General features: G+C 42.5%; 1 protein-coding gene across 2 annotated transcripts; it reads right to left on the reverse strand.

Annotated features, from left to right (window-relative positions):
* Window positions 1-562: 562 nt before the first annotated feature.
* IRF8 (interferon regulatory factor 8) lies at window positions 563-15,678 on the reverse strand. 2 transcript variants are annotated; one of them, XM_042438748.1, is made up of 10 exons: window positions 15,460-15,678; window positions 13,175-13,349; window positions 11,286-11,469; window positions 8,897-8,985; window positions 7,055-7,169; window positions 6,065-6,112; window positions 4,338-4,706; window positions 2,958-3,073; window positions 2,510-2,684; window positions 1,302-1,487 (listed from the first exon to the last, which is right to left on the reverse strand). In XM_042438748.1, exons 1-10 carry the CDS (start codon window positions 15,465-15,467, stop codon window positions 1,438-1,440), a joined length of 1,329 nt encoding a protein of 442 aa, XP_042294682.1. In that variant the 5' UTR covers window positions 15,468-15,678; the 3' UTR covers window positions 1,302-1,437. The 2 variants fall into 2 exon arrangements, with proteins under 2 accessions (XP_042294683.1, XP_042294682.1); XM_042438749.1 differs by lacking the exon at window positions 2,510-2,684 and having other exon boundaries at window positions 563-1,487; window positions 15,460-15,612.
* Between the last annotated feature and the right edge of the window lie 1,399 nt (window positions 15,679-17,077).

A 17,077-nucleotide genomic window follows, 5' to 3' on the forward strand; every position in this document is an offset into this window, starting at 1 on the left:
AACTCAGAGACTAACAAGTTTATCACATGAAGAAAATCAGCTCATCCCGGAAAAATCACACAATTGCATGTAACGATTTCACATGACGTCGCACAAAACCCGCCATTAAAGTGGTCACAAAGAAGCATTAAGAGTTACTTTTGGGGATTTCAGCAACAATGCAGTTCTGAAATCACTTTATTTGCGCTATCGCGTGTGATAATCATTCGTGCCATTTCCGTTCCATTTGCAGGATGCTTTAAATGTGCTTTAATCTCTGTTTAGTGTAGAAATCAGCCCCAGTGTGATAAACTCCATTGCCATATTAGCCTGGAACATGCAAAGGGATCTTGTACACCTCTGAGACTAACTGTGCAAAAGACGTTGCAGCATAAGCTTTCAGAGACTTAATTCTGAGAGCCTTTGTGGCTGAAGAGCAGGGTATAACCAAGTCCATGAAAGCTTATGCTACGACTTCTTTTGCACAGTTAAGTCTCAAAGGTGCTTTAAGATAAACAGAAACATCCTTAATTCAAGGGAGAGACCAGATTTATTCTCCCCTATGAGAAAGCAGAGACAATGGTTTACAAAAGGCAGGTATTTATTTGTAGATGCATTTGGCAAAACAATCACAAAAAATATTTAAAACAAGCGGTTAAAATAAATATTTTTAGCCTAAAATTTCACCGTTCACTTCTGCCTTCGAGAGAGAACCCTGTTAGAGCGACGCAGCTGACATTTGCTGTGGATCAAAGTCATCCTTCCCCTTTATGGCTAAAAATGAATCTGGATAAACGGTAATGAATGCATGCAAACAACAAACAAAAGCAGGCTAGCGCATGAGGATCGGTACACAATCCTAACCTGTACACACACTGAATGTCTAGGCTTATAAATCGAAAACACAGGCTTTGGGGATTTCAAAGGAAGACCCTGTAGATGCTGTCGGACTGCAGCTCCCAACATCCTTAGCCAGACGAGCCAATGATGCTGAACGCTGGGAGTTGCAGTTCAATGCATCTGGAAGGCGACAGGCGGACCACCTCTGCCTTAATCATTGTAGTTTTGCACTATTTTTCCCCCTGAGATTGTTCCTCTCTGACCCACGGACTGTTTTTTTTTAATGTTAAATTCCTAAAGGGAAAACTACCCCAAATTTGCTTTTGAAAAAAATAATAAAAACCACCACTTCCACCTTATGGATATAAAAAAAACACCTCTTGCAACTTTGCCCAAATTTCCTGGGAAATCTAAAAAAATATCTGCAAGAAGTACAGAAACAGAGCTAAAGAGAATCTTCTTCTTCTTCTAAGGGTTTTAACAAGGAAGTCTCAGACAGTGATCTGTTGGTGTTCTCTGAAAATGGCTCTTTGGTGAGGCACACATGAATCCTGGAAGTTCCTGTACATGGGGTCAAAATGGACATCCTCGGCCATCGGATGGCCCACGGCGCTGCTGTCATTCTTCCCGGCTTCTTCCACCAGTTGCCGAATGCTCAGTTGCTCGATCTGGAGTCAGAAGAGGAGACAAGATACCTTTGTTTTGGCTGAGCAAAACCTTTGCAGCCCAGAGAGCCAGTGTGGTGCAGTGGTTTGAGCACTAGACTATGGACGTCACCAGACAAGGAAAATTGGAAGTATAATCCAATGGCAATCCGAACGCAATCATGAGGTTTCACGTTATTGCGTGATAGACTACCACACGCAATTCTGGGCAATGGCAAGCTATTTTCAGGCAATGGGAAGTCAGCTCAAACACAATTCGAATTCACATAACTTCACTGAACTAGCGAATTCACATGAATGCGTTCTGGCCCCACTTTCTTTTCATTCGAAATTAAGAGATATTCCTCCCGTGTGATAAACTCCTATGACTCTGGAGACCAGTGTTTGAATCCTGGCTCAGCCATGCAAGCCAAGTGGGGGACCATTTTCATGCTTTAAAAAGCGGTCAAGACGGATCTCTTCCCAGGTTAGCATCTCAGTCGCCCCCATTGACTACCCTGTCTTGTCCATTTTAATCATTTTAACGGTATTGTTTTATTATTATTGTTTATAATTATGATTTATTGGCTATTGTGGGTGGGTGGGTTTCTGGGACATTGTATTTTATGTATAATAATAATAATAATAATAATAATAATAATAATTTTTATTTATATTTCCCGCTTCTCCCAACGATCGAAGCGGGGTTACATCATTAAAAATACAAAACAGTACAGATACAACTATAAAACACTAATACTGAATTACAACATTCCTATTAGTTCCTTAAAATATCTAATCATCAAGTAATCCTACAATCATCATCAAGGGTGGAGCATTGAGCATAGTCTTATACAGAATCAGGTGGATATTCCCGCCGGACGAGATCATTTAAATCTTTTAATTTTGTTAAAACAACATTATTATTATTATTGGTTTAAATTGTATTTTACTATTGTTATGTTGGAACTATTATGTTGCTTATTTAAGGAACAAGGGGATAGTGGGGTTTATTTTGTATATTGTATGGATTTTATTGTGCTTACCAGGACCCAGCATGGGTTTCTCCAAAACAAGTTGTGCCAAACCAAACTTATCTCTTTTTGGGATACAGTTCCAAGGTTGATAGATCAAGAGAACGCTTTGAATGTAGTATATCTTAATTTCAGCAATGCATTTGACAAGGTCTCCCATGATATTCTTTGCAAGCAAGCTGGTGAACTATGGGGCAAGAAGACAGTGCAACTGCTAGGTGGATCTGTATGGGGCTTTGGTTGTGTTTTCCTGCATGGCAGGGAGTTGTACTGGTTGGCCCTTGAGGTCTTTTCCCACTCTGATTCTATGGTTGATCCTTCTCTCTTCAACAGCTTTTTCCAGGTCTGGCATAGGTTCCCACCAGCTGAAATATCACCTGCCCCTGAAGTGTCACCCAGTATAGCCTGAACCCCCAGCATCCCCAGTGACATCTCTACCAGTACCAAATGCATTACGTACCTCGACGAGAATCAGCTTGAAGCGCAAGGGAGTGGCATCCGGAAATTCCTCCCCAAAACACAGAATAACTTTGCTGTTTGGGAATCGGCCTTGGTTGTTATAATACTGATGAAGCTCTGCAAGCAGACAATGGCAGGCATGTCAATTCATTTCAGCAAAAGCACGCGGGCACAGAATATCTGGAAGCACAAGAGCCGCTGGGGGCTACAATGCAATGGAAATAAAGGTTCATGGAATGCTAAACAAGGGGATGCTGGCTGAGAACACAGAGCAATTCCAAAACCTTGAGAAAGTTACTCTTGGGGATTATAATGAGCTTACTTGCTAATCAGCTTACTTGCTGTTCACCGCTATGATCTTTGGAATAGCAGTATATAAATAAAACAAATTATTATTATTTATTATTATAACACCCAGAATCCCAGGAGTGTCATTGCAAGGAGGGCAAAATGAAGGCCCAAATAAAAAAAATCTGCCTTTTAAATGAAATTTTCCTTCAGTTCCTAAATTTCTAAGATTGCAAAGAGGAAGACACTAAAACAGTCCGGGTCTAGAACGCTTCTATTTGCTTTGTTTCCATTCCTTCGACAAACTTTGCCTCCCCCTTTGTTTTCTTTGAATGCCTAAACGCGATTTCTAAACGCTCAACTGAACATTTAAGTTACTTTAACGCTAGCCATTTGAAGGGAAATTTTATTTGGGGGTCCAGGATTTCTATTGGGGGGATGCTCTCCTTTTGCTCCTACTTCTCATGGCTACATCCCTGCAGAATACCCAAACTGGCATTGGCCACTAGTTAGGGAATTGTAGTCCAAAAATGAACTTTTCTAAGTTTTGATTCATCAAGGCCCCTCATTAATTTTGTTTAAATTTTAATTTACTTAGCTCCCTCTGACTCCTGCCAGAAATGTTCTTTTTATGCATCACTGAGTTCATAACATGGACCTTAGGAAAGCAACTTATGATTCAGCATCATCACTTACAAATTAGACACTCAAGATCAAGACCACGCACATTCAGCAACGTTGCCATTGTGGAAGACAAACATACAAATTATTGTGTTGCTTTGTTTTAAGGAGGGAGGGGATAGTGAGATTTATTTTATTATATTGTATGGATTTTATTATTGCAAGCCGCCTCGATCATTATTATTATTATTGGCGAAGTCATCAGAAACCTGAGACTCCATTTCGCCCTTCCCAGTAGACTCAGGCAAAAGCAGCCTCTCCTAGTTCTTCCTCTTCCTCTCCTACTAACCTTTGTCATCTTGACCACACAGATCCTGTTTTTCATTTGTGAAATGTCAGAGGGCTATGCCCTTTCAAACACCTTTGATGAAGGAAACGTGCCAATAATTTAAAAAATGTATATTTCACAAACCTCGGAGGAAGTAGTTTGTATCGAAGATCTTGACCACCTCGTCTCGGTCCAGCTTGTTGGGCTTGTCCTTGTAGGGCATGTTGTTGCCGCTCCAAAAGACTCGGCCCTGGCTCAGTCGCTTGATGAAGATGCCTTGTTTGTTGCAATGCAGCAGGACACCTCTTTCCAGGTGCCCAAACAGCTTCTTGGTGATCTGCCTCTGGCGATCGTTGGGGATCACGTCTGCCGAAGGGAACCGCACGTGTTCAAAGCTTTCCAGGGGGTAAGGAGACTCACCCAGGGAGATCCGGCAGCCTTCGGGGCGAGTGGTGGTGGTGCTTCCCACCAGTTTTCCTCCATAGTAGAAGTTGATCACCATCTGGCAATAGCCTACAAAGTCACAGGTGTCACACATAGAGGAAAAGGGGCAAGATCTTGCATCAAAGTTGCACTGTATAAATCTCCAGATGCAGAGATGCATATCAAATGTGCCATGAAACTCTTGTGGCATGGTGCACAACTGAATCAAGGCACCATATGTATAATCGAATGCACAGACAAATGGGCATGAGCATCCCTGCACAACATGCAGTGCAGAACCTATACCCATGTGCAAAACAAAATGTACATCTATGTACTGTGCACTAAACACCACTCCTTCAAGCATGAACTGAATGAGCATTTTCCACATTGGACAAAAGAGTCCAAACACCTCCATTGGGGAACTCATGCACGGGTAAGACATAAAGAGGATTCCAGTCTCAGTGATACATGTGGATGTGTATATATAGGAGTTTATCACACTGAGACTAATTTCAGCATTAAAGAGAGATTAAAGCACCTTTAAAGCACCCAACAAATAAAGCAAAAATGGCAAATAATTGTGCAAATGTTTATCATGCTCAATTGTGCAAATGCGCTATTGGAAATGCATTAGTGCTGAAATCCTGAAAGTAAAAAGATACGTGTTAATTCTTCTTGGTGACCACTTTAATGGCGGGTTTTGTGCAACGTCATGTGAAATGGTTTCGTGTAATTACGCAATTTTCCCAGGATATTCACAGGATAAATTCCTGATCTCCTTTGTGCGATAAACTCCATAGACAATATGCACACAAACACAATTTAAAAATGTAGCTGATCCATGGGAGACATATATAATCCATATAGCCCAAAAGGAGGTTGACTCATGTAACCATCAATGGTGGCTGGTTGCTTCTGTATCAATGGGAGTCAGAATCCCACTGAACCTCAAGGTACTAGATATATTTCTATATATATCTAGTACCCTGGATAGCTTCTTGAAATTTTAGGCAAAAATCCAGAGCGGATCCACCTTCCCATTGAAAGATGCAACTCACAATCATCTCCAAAGAGAGGATAAGAGAAATAGAAAACAAGGCACTCATAAACAAGAAATCGAAGACAGCCTGCCTAAGCACCTTTGTATGAATGTATAAAGACAGAGCTAGAAAAGGTTACTCTTTTTTACTATACAAGGGGATCCTGTAACACCTTCGAGACTGAGACAAAAGGAGCTTGTGGCATAAACTTCAGAAGATTCGGTCTGCTCCATCAGACGCATCTGATACCCCAGAAACTATTTTATCCAGAGACAGCCACAATTTTCTGGTTATCTTTGACATGCAAAAATAAAAAGTCACCTCTGGCTGACAAGGAAATGAAGTAAGACAAAGGCTAACTGCGCCAGATGCTAACAACAAGAGGAAGTTTATGGCTTACCATACCTGCATGAATCGGTTCATAGCCCACAAATCCACCCATGAGGGATAAAGCTGTAAATTTTAAAAGGAAGAAGAGACATGACATAGATAGATCTGAAAGCTTAGATTAGCTCCTGTCTACTTGCCTTTAAATGGCACATTTGGCTTTATAATAAAATTAGTGCTTCCTCCCAGGATTAAATAAAATAGCAAACAGGGGTATAGCAAGGGGAAGGATGTAAAAACCAGTGTATTGTTCCCCACTAAAATAAGAAACCTGGCTTCTCCCCGTGAAATTTTCCTCAAGGCCCCCAGATTTCTAGCATTGTAGTACTTAAAATTTCAGTTGTGTCATTAGAGGTAAAGATTTAGGCATCCAAACCAAAGGAGTAGTCAAAGCAACCCAAGGAATGCTAATGCAGCAAACGGAAGAGTGCTAGATGGCAACAACTTTGCGTGTCTCGTTCTCTACAACGTTCAAAAACTGGGGACTGAAGGAAGATTTCATTAGAGAGGCAGAATTCTTATTTGGGGAGGAAGCGGAGCAACATCTCTGCAAACTGTGATATCAGCTGCATCTACACTGGAGAATCAATGCAGTTTGATATCACTTTAATTGTCATGACTCCATCCTATTTAAACCTGGGATCTATTACCCCAGTTTCTCTGTTCCACTCCCACTTTCTCCCTTTTTCTCTAGTTGTTGCAAATTGCATTCAAATTGCAAAAGAAATTTGCACTCATTTAACACAACAGAAGGGAGAGAAGCAGACCGGATGCAATCTGGGTCTTCCCAGTAAGTTCAGGCAAAAGCAAACTGCTGCAACATCTCCTGGTTTGTCTGCTCTTCCTCACTAACCGCTTTTGCCATCTTGACCACACTCTGATGTCGCTTGGCCACATGTATCCCCCTTTTCATCTGTGAAAAGTCAGAAGGTATGGGACCTTGGGACTCATAGTTCTCCAATCTGCCCTTCAGACCTAGTCCTTCTGAATGATATCACAATGTCTTACCAGGCGTTGACTGATGTGTCCACCAGTCCGGTATTGGCTGATTTCTGCATTTCTCTTGTGGCGGCGAAGGGCTTCGTTTTATCGTGCCAAGATATTCCTCCACGCTTGATGGGGGCTGAGGAGTTTATGGGGAAAGGACAAAGATCAGTGCCAAGATGACAACTGGTAATAACCTACAAATCTGGAACATTGTCGTATCCAGAATATAACAGTGTTCAAATTATTTTTCCAACAAATTATCCAGAAAAGGGATCAAAATCATGTAGCCCTCCAGATGTTTTTGGATTCTCAGCATGCCCCAGCATTGGTTATACTGGTTAGGGTTGGTGGGAGCTAAAGTCCAACACCATCTTGGAGGTGACCACAACATTTCCATCCCAGACAAGAACACATTGGGTCACCCAGTTCCTCTTATAAATAATGGAGTATGATTAATGGATGGATGGAGGATGATACACAGCATAGTTGTTGGGTGCTTTCAAGTCATTTCTGACTTATGGCAACCTTACGGCAAACCTAATACAGTACAGGGCTTTCTTGGCAAGATTTCTTCAGAGGGGCTTTGCCTTTGCCACCCTCTGAGGCTGAGAGAGTGTGATTTGCCGAAGGTTATCCTGTGGTTTTCCATGACCAAGCAGGATTCAGATTCTGGCCTCCAGATTTGCAGTCCAAAACTGCAACCATTACACCACACTAGCTCTAATAAATCTTTCCTTGTTTCATTTTCTACAACTGTGTGACTGTCTACATTTAAGAACTGATAAGGCAACCTCATGCCAGGCAACCTTGGATGAGTCACACACTCTCAGCTCCAAAGAAAACCCATGATAAGTTCACTTTAGGGTCACTTTAAGTTGGAAACGAAGGCATACAACAACTGCTGAACATGCACAGAGTTGATCTGAATGGATCAGAGGGAAATCATCTATCTAAACACATTGGAAACGTTTCTCTCCCCCCCCCCCCCAAAGTTCCAGTATTTCTCAGTCATGGCATTCAGAGTAACCTTTTCAAGCACTGTCCACACTATCCTGCATCCTGACCTCTCTTCCCAAAGACCAAACACACAAATATACACACATTCTGTGAACCCAGTGGATTTTTAAGATTCTTTTCATTACCCGATATCAACAAAAGTAGAAAATGATAAAATATACAGGCCACCATGATAAAGATATTATATCCTCCCCTACACACACACACACAAGAATCCTGCATATCTGCTACTTACTGAAATATATTTAAATAGGGCTGCATCTGCACTGCAGGAATAATGCAGTTCGATACTGCTTGAGCTGTCATGGCTCCATCCTATGGAATCCTGGGATTTGTAGCTTGTTATGGCACCAGAGCTCTCTCATAGAGAAGGCAAAATAGCTCACAAAACTACCAATTCCAGGTTTTCATAGCATTGAGCCATGGCAGTTAAAGCAGGGGCAAACTGCATTATTTCTGCAGTGCAGATGCAGCCTAAGTAATGTCTCTTGCCCTGACCCTGCAAATCTGAAGGAAATATCGTTTTCACCCATGCTCCAAACAGCAGCGGAGTGGATTTCCTTCTTCCCATGCAGCTGGTGCCTGGTAAAGTAAGTGGAGGAGGGAGTTACAATGGTGGCAAAATGGTGACTAAGTAGTGATCATGAATACAGATTTATTCATTTACTCATTTACTCATCTGCAGTTGTTTCCTAATCACAAACACTACACAGCCACAATTTTGACACAGTTGCCACAATGGTAACTCCCCCTCCAAACTACTTTACTAATCATCAGAGAAAGGGTTAGATTGCTACTAGAAAGAAGCAAGGAGTAGTAGTAATTCTATCAGGAGTAGTTAATTACCTCTTTGATCAAGTCATCCATTGCAGAAGCGCTGCACTCTATGTCCGTGATTTCGCCCAAGCTGCATCCGTTTCCCATCCCCATTTTGCCTGGAAAGAAAGACAAGCTGAACATTGAAGTGCAAACAGTATCAGAGAATTTAGGCACTCTGGTTTATGGCTTGACCCTTTGTGTAAGGGACAGTCAACAGGTGCATCTACACTGCAGAAATAATGCAGCTTGATACCACTTTAACTGCCATGGATCCATCCTGCAGAATCCTGGGATTCATCATTTGGTGAAGCATGAGCAATTTTTGGCAGAGAAAGCTAAAGACTTTGCAAAACCACAAATCCCAGGACTCCACAGGATGGCACTACAGCACTTAAAGTGGTGTCAAACGGCATTATTTCTACAGCGTAGGAAAGGAGAGCATTAGAAACAAAAAGGATGAGTAAATGAGCACCCTTATGGGTAAATTATTAAGAGAAGTCAGACTATAAACCTTCCCTCCATGTAGTTGGCAGCACTTGAGAAAGTTACAATTTGGATTATAGCTCCCAGTGACCAAGCTGGTTGCAGGATTCTAGGAGTCTGGGTCCAAAAAAGTAACTTTCCCTAACCCTGGTGTTTGGTTTATGTCAAGCAAGGTGCAGAAGTGTTGTTTGGGTTCAGAACTGAGTTCTGAGCAGCATATCCAAACAAAAGAAAGTGCAGCAATATTTTTATATTTAAATAGCAATAAAATAAAATAAATGCACATTCTTGAAAGGGAATGCAGGGAGACACAAGGCATTGCTTAACTGGTTATGCCTTAGAAACTTAAATTCCTTAACTTCTCTAATGGATTATTTCTCTATTGTTTTTAAAGTAGAGGATAATTTCTTTTAAACTGGGCTTGCAATGAAGGGGGGTGAGGCTTGCATTAAGGCCCTTCTACTTTCCCCACCCCACTCATAATAATTCAAATACTGCTTGATGAAATACTAGAATACAGGTTGTTCTGCAAACCAGAGGGATTTCCAGAAATGCTACAAGGCTCCTGCACAAGCGTCGAAGCAGCCAGACTCAGGTGCTCTCCGCGGGAGGGAAATTCTTGACAACTCAGTTGTGCATGTTTGCAAAGACACCACACCAAAGAAACCACAGATAAAAATAAAACCTGTGGCTCGTACATAATACCGGTCATTTCAGAGACAGCCGTTCTGTGTTCTGTTGCTGTAACCACAAAATGCTCTGTTGTAGTACAAAAAAGGGCAAATGGCAGAAGGAGGGAGAGGTTGCAATTCCCATCACTGCTACACTGGCCTTACAATTGGAGAGAGGCGAGCAAATGCATCACTACGGGTGTGGGGGGAACATGACATGCAGAGGCACCAAGTGGCACCGTAATTGGGGGTGACACCACAACTAGCACCCTAGTGACGCCACTGTCCCTCCCTAAACATCTGCTTTTTGGTGTAACGTTTGAGTCCCTTTAAGACACAAGGAGCTCAGTGGGAGAGAAAGCCTAGCCAGAAAGTGGGCTGCAGGAGGATTCCAGGGATCTTTCATCCTCCTAACTCCCAAAGCAGGAGACTATATAGGTCTCAATGGCAGGCAGTAGTCTCCAGCTTTAAGAGTTAGAAGGATGAAGAATCCCTTGATTTGAAATCAAAGGCTTTCATGGCCCGCATCCATAGTTTTTTTGTAGGTTTTTCAGTCTATGTGGAGTTGTGGCCATGTTCTAGAAGAGTTTGTTCCTGACGTTTCACCACCATCTGTGGCTGGCATCTTCACACAGCTTCTACGTATCACACAGCTTGCTCCATATCTTCTAACCTTCATCCTCAGGTGGACTGGGGGGGGGGGTCATATTCTAGTGCTTGTACTAAAGTAAACTTCAGATTACCCCTAGCAGTTTTGGTAATGTTAATGAAAGGTTTGGCTGCTATATTACTTTAGCTCTGTTCTGTTATTTTACTGCTGGATCTCAATGCATTTTCTGAGCTTTGGTGCTGCAGTATTGTATAACCCCTTTGGAATTTGGGGGATGAAAAGAGATACAGAGACGTCTTCCTAATTAAACTGTGCTCACAACAGAAATGTCAGTTTAGTGTTCATCTAGATGTGGAATGGTGAGGGTATGTCTGTCTTGATCTACAGCAGGAGTAGAGAACTTGCCTTCCTCCAAATGTTGTTAAGACTAGACCTCCCATCGTCCTTCACCATCAACTGTGCTGGCTAGGGCTGATGTGTGTTGCAGTCCAATAACATCCACCTTGAAACAAATGTTCTCTTAAAACAAATATGCCTTTAGTCGACAGTGACAGAATCCCACAAGAGCAAAACTGTGAGAAATCTGCTGATCCTGTGGATCTATTCTATGAGATTCTGCTGATTGTGTGGTTTGTGGTTCCATTAGACTTACATTTCTGTTCTTCCTCGGGAACAATGCGGTAGACTTTGTAGGGCTCTGAGATGTCCAGTTGGGACCGGTCAGTCACTTCTTCAAAGTCCGGGCTCTTATTCAATGCGCAGCGTAACCTCGTCTTCCAAGTGGCTGGCTCAGCTTTGTCGCCTTCCTTGAACTTCCCTTTGAATATTGCCCAAGCCTAAAGGATAAACAGTAGGACTTCTCAGTTGGGTTTCCTGATTTCTGAGGTCCCTGGCTCAGGAGGAGTCCAAAAAATCTTCCACCAAGGAAAGGCTGTCAACAGGTCCTTTCCAACAGACCAGGTGCTTGGATGGGCACCCAAGCTTTTGAAACCCCATTTTGAAGGCTATCCATGCTTCTGCTCATTGTCCTTCTAGGGCTGCATCTGCATTGTGGAAATAATGCAGTTTGACACAACTTTAACTGCCACGGCTCAATGCTACAGAACTACAAATCCCAGGATTCCATAGCATGGAGTCCTGACTATTAAAGTCATACAAAACTGCATTATTTCTGCAGTACAGATACAGCCCAAGTCAGGGGTGGAGAAAGTATTATTGTGGGCTGAATGTGGCCCCAGCTCCATTTGTGTAGCCTCCCAAACCTTCCATGGCAACCTCAAAGCCCCCAAACTGCCCTTCGAAAACCTTGGAGAGGAATTTTTTTGACCCCAAATCACCAAAAGCACATTACAACTTCAATTTCTCTCTCACACACACATACATCTCAACAGTCCCACTAAGTATCGCCAAAAAGGTAAAAGATTAGCCCAAACAACAACTGTAAGTGGCATCACATTATATCATGGCACACATTGCAGAGGTCAACAATGTTGTTTTTGCCCCAGCTTAGCTGCCTTCCCCTTCTACTAAGTCAGCCCCAAAACCTAAATTTAATCTCCTTAGTCACCATCAAATGGACAACTTAGCTGGAAGAACTGGCTGGTTTTCCTCCTTTCATTTGTAGAATAAACCTGGGCTGTATTCCCTTTTTCTTGTCACTAGGTGTCACTGCAGTGCTATCTGCTCAGCTATCAGATCCAGCGTTATAGCACCACTGTCTTTATGTGTGTCTGCTTATGGCGATCCTATGAATTTCAGATGCTTTTCTTAGGCAAAGGCTACTCAGTCCTGTCCTCTAAAATATAGCCTACAGCACCTAGGATTTATTGGCAGTCTCCGGTCCAAGTACTAACCAGGGCTGACCCTGCTTAGCTTCCGAGATCAGACAGGATCGGCTGCCTAGGATATTTAGGCCTACTCTGTACCACTAAAGAACAACACACAAAAAGGAATTCCTTAGGGAAACCCCAGACCCTTTATGCACGAGAGGATAAAACTAGTCCAGCTCCGTGAAACCATGCTGAATTTCATATAACCAATTAAGACCCATATTATGCAACTACATGAGAGAAACAGGGCTGGCCCAAAATGTTCTGCACTAAGAAGCCCTTTCCACTGCATAATTTCAAAAAAGAAAATCTACAGACCTGAGGATTTGACTGAAAAGCTCGCTTCCAAATACTTTTGGCGCCTAGGGACACAGGATGCATTTACAATGTAGAAATAATGCAGTTTGGCACCACTTTAAGTGTTGCAACTCCATCCGACGGAATCTGGGGATGTGTAGTTTTACAACGTCTTTCACCTTCTCTGCCAAAGCGTGCCAGTGACTGACCAAACTACACATCCCAGGATTCGGTAGGATAGAGCCAAGGCAGTTAAAGTGCTGTCAAACTGCATTCTCTCTTCAATGTAGATGCATCCAGAGAGTCTTCTGGGATTTATACAAACCAACCAACAATTAATATGGGGGTGGGGGGGGGGGAGAACATAACTCAAGAAGAAAAGCATCACTAATTGGATGTTTGCAATGGAAAGTACCTTGAATATGGATGCGTCCACCTCCTGGTTGTAATCCTGCTTCCCCGCATGTTTCCATGGGATCCGGAACATCGTTTTCTCATCGTTCTCCCAGATCAGACCAGAATACATGCCGCTGTCGATTTGTTCTATCAGCCACTGTCTCAGCCGCCTTCCACCATTTCGGTCGCACATCCTGCGTGGAAGAATTTGGAGGACTTTTGTTACGTATGAACACATGAGTTCCTCCCAACCATAGCTTGGAAGAGACCAAAACTCCAAATTTGAGTGTTAATCTACACCTCTGGAGACCAGGGTTCAAATACCAGCTCAGCCATGGAAACCCACTAAGTGACTTTGGGCAAGTCACACTCTCTCAGCCTCAGAGGAAGGCAATAACACACACACCTGAAGAAACTTGCCATGAAAACCCTGTGATAACCCTCCCTTGGGGTTGCCATAAGTCCAAAACTACTTGAAGGCACCCGCCAACAACAAAGGAGGTTGGAGGTGTGCATTTGTGAAACGTGGCACACTTCCCTTGACAGTCCCCCAGTCAAAACATCAAAACAACTCAGGGGAAAAGCACATTGATTTATAGTGCAAGTCCATGCATGCTTACTCAGAAGTGTACAGGATTGCAGCCTATGCATGCTCCAGAGCAAAAGACTTGAACTCTAGCCTCACAAACTGACAAGGGGAGGAAAGATGCACAAAAAAAGAAGAAGAGGAAACCCACAAAGGAAGAAACAATGAAGTTTGTTAAGTGTTGGTAAAAATCTAATAAAAGCTATCATAAAAGGAAGCCACTCTGGGGTTTATCACACTGGAGGAATTTCTCTTAATTTCGAATGAAAAGAAAGCGGGGCCAGACCGCATTCACATGAATTCAATAGTTCAATGAATTTACATGAATTCGAATTGCGTTCTAACTGACTTCCCATTGCCCCAAATAGCTTGCCACTGCCTAAAATTGCGTGTGATCACCTCTCATACAATAACGTGAAACCCCATGATTGCATTCAGATTGCCATTGGATTATACTTCCAATTTCCCTGGTCTGATAATGTCCCAAGGTTCAAAGCCCAGCTCAGCCCTGGAAACCAACTGGCTGACCTTGGGCAAGCCACACTCTCTCAGCCTCAGAGGATGGCAAATGTCAAGAAAGCCCTGTGATCGCCTGAAGTCAGAAAGGACTTGAAGGCACACAACACTGTGGTTGTTGTTGTTAGCTGCCCTCGAGTCACTTCCGAATCATGGCAATCCTGTGGATGAGACATCTCCAAGGATCCCTCTCCTCCACTGAAGCCTTGCCCAGACCTTGCAAGCCCTTGCCCATAGTCTAGCCATCTGGTCTGTGGTCTTCCTCTCTTTCTCCTACCTTCTACCTTTCCTAGCATTATTGATTTTCCTAGTGATCCTTGCCTTCTCATGATGTGGCCAAAGTATAGTTGATAGTCTCGACCATCTTTGCTTCCAAGGAGAGCCCTGGTCCAATTGTCTTCTTGGCTGTCCATGGGATCATCCTAAATCCTCTTCTCCAGCCATTCCGAAGGAGTTGGTTTTATTTTTATCCGTTCATGGGGATGATGGGGAATACAATGGCTGGGAAGATTCTGACTTTAGTACTCAGTTGTATGTCTTTGTTCTTCAGTATCTTTCATAGCTGCCCTTCCCATTCCTTGCCTTCTTCTTCTCTCTTGACTGCAGTCTCCATTCTGGCCAGTGTTTGATCCTAGAGATGGGAATTCTTTATTTCAACTTCTTTGTTGCCTAGATGGAATTTGTCCATTTCTTCTGCGGTCATCATTTTGGTTTTCTTTATGCTCAGCATCAGACCTGCCTTTGCACTTTCATTAACTGTTCCAACACCTGAATGTCTTCTGCTGATATTATGGTGTCGGACGCATATCTTCGGTGGTTAATGTTGCTTCCTCCCATCTCCACTCCTCCTTTTTCTGATTCCAGTTCTGCTTTCCTTACAATGTTTTCAACACATAAATTAATATTATGGGGTCGCCGCACATCTCAGGTGGTTAAGGTTGCTTCTGTCTATTTCTATTTTTCAAATTCTGCTTTTACTTGTGATGTTTCCAGCATGTGCAGAAGGGGATAGGAGGCAGCCTTGCCTGACTCCTTTGCCTATTAGGAACCACAGACATCCATGCATCCATGCAAACAGTACATGCAATAAAAGCTGGAAAGGACCAGTTTGCAAGAGAGAGAGATGGAAAAAAGTCAGGCAAAGCAACCCCAAACCCAACCAGAGCCCTCTCTTTCCCTCCCACTCCCTTGACAGCACTGACCTCCACATCCAGACAGCTCCCAGCCAGGGTTAGGTCTTTTGCCTACACTAGATGCCAAGCTGAGCAAGAGACTAGTTTCGCAGCCTCTCCAATATATACTATCTATATGAACTTGAAATCTGGGTGGGGGGAAGGATGCCTCCCCCACGCGTGTCCCTGTCAGCCAATGACAAAGCAAGGAAGGCAAGGGGCTGGCCAATAAAGAAAGAGTTGGAGTAGGTCCCTTTCTTCTCATTGCATTCTCTTCCGAGAAATCAGCGGAGGCTCTTTTTTGCAAAGACTATAGGCTGCAAAGGATGCCCGGGTCAACGTTCCATTCCCGGGTCCTCCGCGTTCCATTCCCAGGGCAACGTTCCATCGCTGCCTTCCTCTGCGTCCTCCTTTTCCCGGACGTGCCCTACATCCCCACCTTCTGGGATTCCAAAACGTCCTGCATTTTGAGCAAGACTGAAAAGCACACACTGACATTTCTGGGGATGCTTCCCCCAGAAAGGTCAATTCAATCATTGTTAATGATTGAATGTATTGATGATTGTTTTAATAATTGAGAATTTAATTGCATTTTATTATTATTGATGGGAGGGTTAAGGAGAGGGGTAGGGTTATCATGTTATTCTATGATATTGTATATGATATTGTATTTTATTGTAAGCCGCTTTGATCATTTGGAGGAGCAGGATATAAATAATGTGTTATTATTATTATTATTAATTGAATTTTATTAATATTGATGAGAGGGGTAGGGATATAATGTTTTATATGATATCAATTCCATAATTATTAATTATTTAATTATTTCATGTATTAATGGCTGTTTTAAGAATTGATCATTTAATTATATTTTTTATTATTGATGGGAGGTTTGGGGTTATAATGTTTTGTATGATATTGTATTGATGTATTTTATTGCAAGCCACTTCAATCCTTCAGAGGAGAGGGGTATAAATAAATTTTTTATTATTATTATTATTATTATTATTATTATTATTTCAGCTTCTATTACCATTTTCCTGCCTGTCCTACATTTTGGGATGCCTCATCCTCCTTTGCCACGGTATCCTTCCTATTTTTTTCAAGGCGTGTCCTCCATTTCTTCTGTCCAAGAGGCAATCCCAAATGTCTTCCACCTGGAGCAGGACTAAGAAGCATCAATGGATATTTCTAGGAGTGTTTGGAGCTTTTGTTTTGGTCCTGCCCTCCATTTCTCTCCAAAGTCCTACATTTTGCAGGGCCTTGCTGTATTGAAATGCAATCTCCAGAGAACATGCAAAACTTAAACCATATAAAGGTTAAAAATAATCTAAGGAGTTTTGTCACACGGAGGAGATCAGGAGTTTATATCCCAGGGAAATTGCGTAATTCCACAAAGCGATTTCACACAATGTTGCACAAAACCCGCCATGAAAGTGGTCCCAAAGAAGCATTAACATGCATCTTTTTACTTTCAGGATTTCAGCAACAAGGCATTTGTGGGACCACCACAAACTACAATCCCCAGAAATCCATCGCATTGAGCCAGGCCAGTTAAAGAGGTGTCAAGTCAGATTATTTCTCCAATGTGGATATACCCTTTGATATGTATCTGTACCAGTTCAATGTTGTCAAGTCTAACTGGGAG

This window comes from Sceloporus undulatus, chromosome 8 (genome assembly GCF_019175285.1).
Source record: "Sceloporus undulatus isolate JIND9_A2432 ecotype Alabama chromosome 8, SceUnd_v1.1, whole genome shotgun sequence".
NCBI classification, from domain to species: domain Eukaryota; kingdom Metazoa; phylum Chordata; class Lepidosauria; order Squamata; family Phrynosomatidae; genus Sceloporus; species Sceloporus undulatus.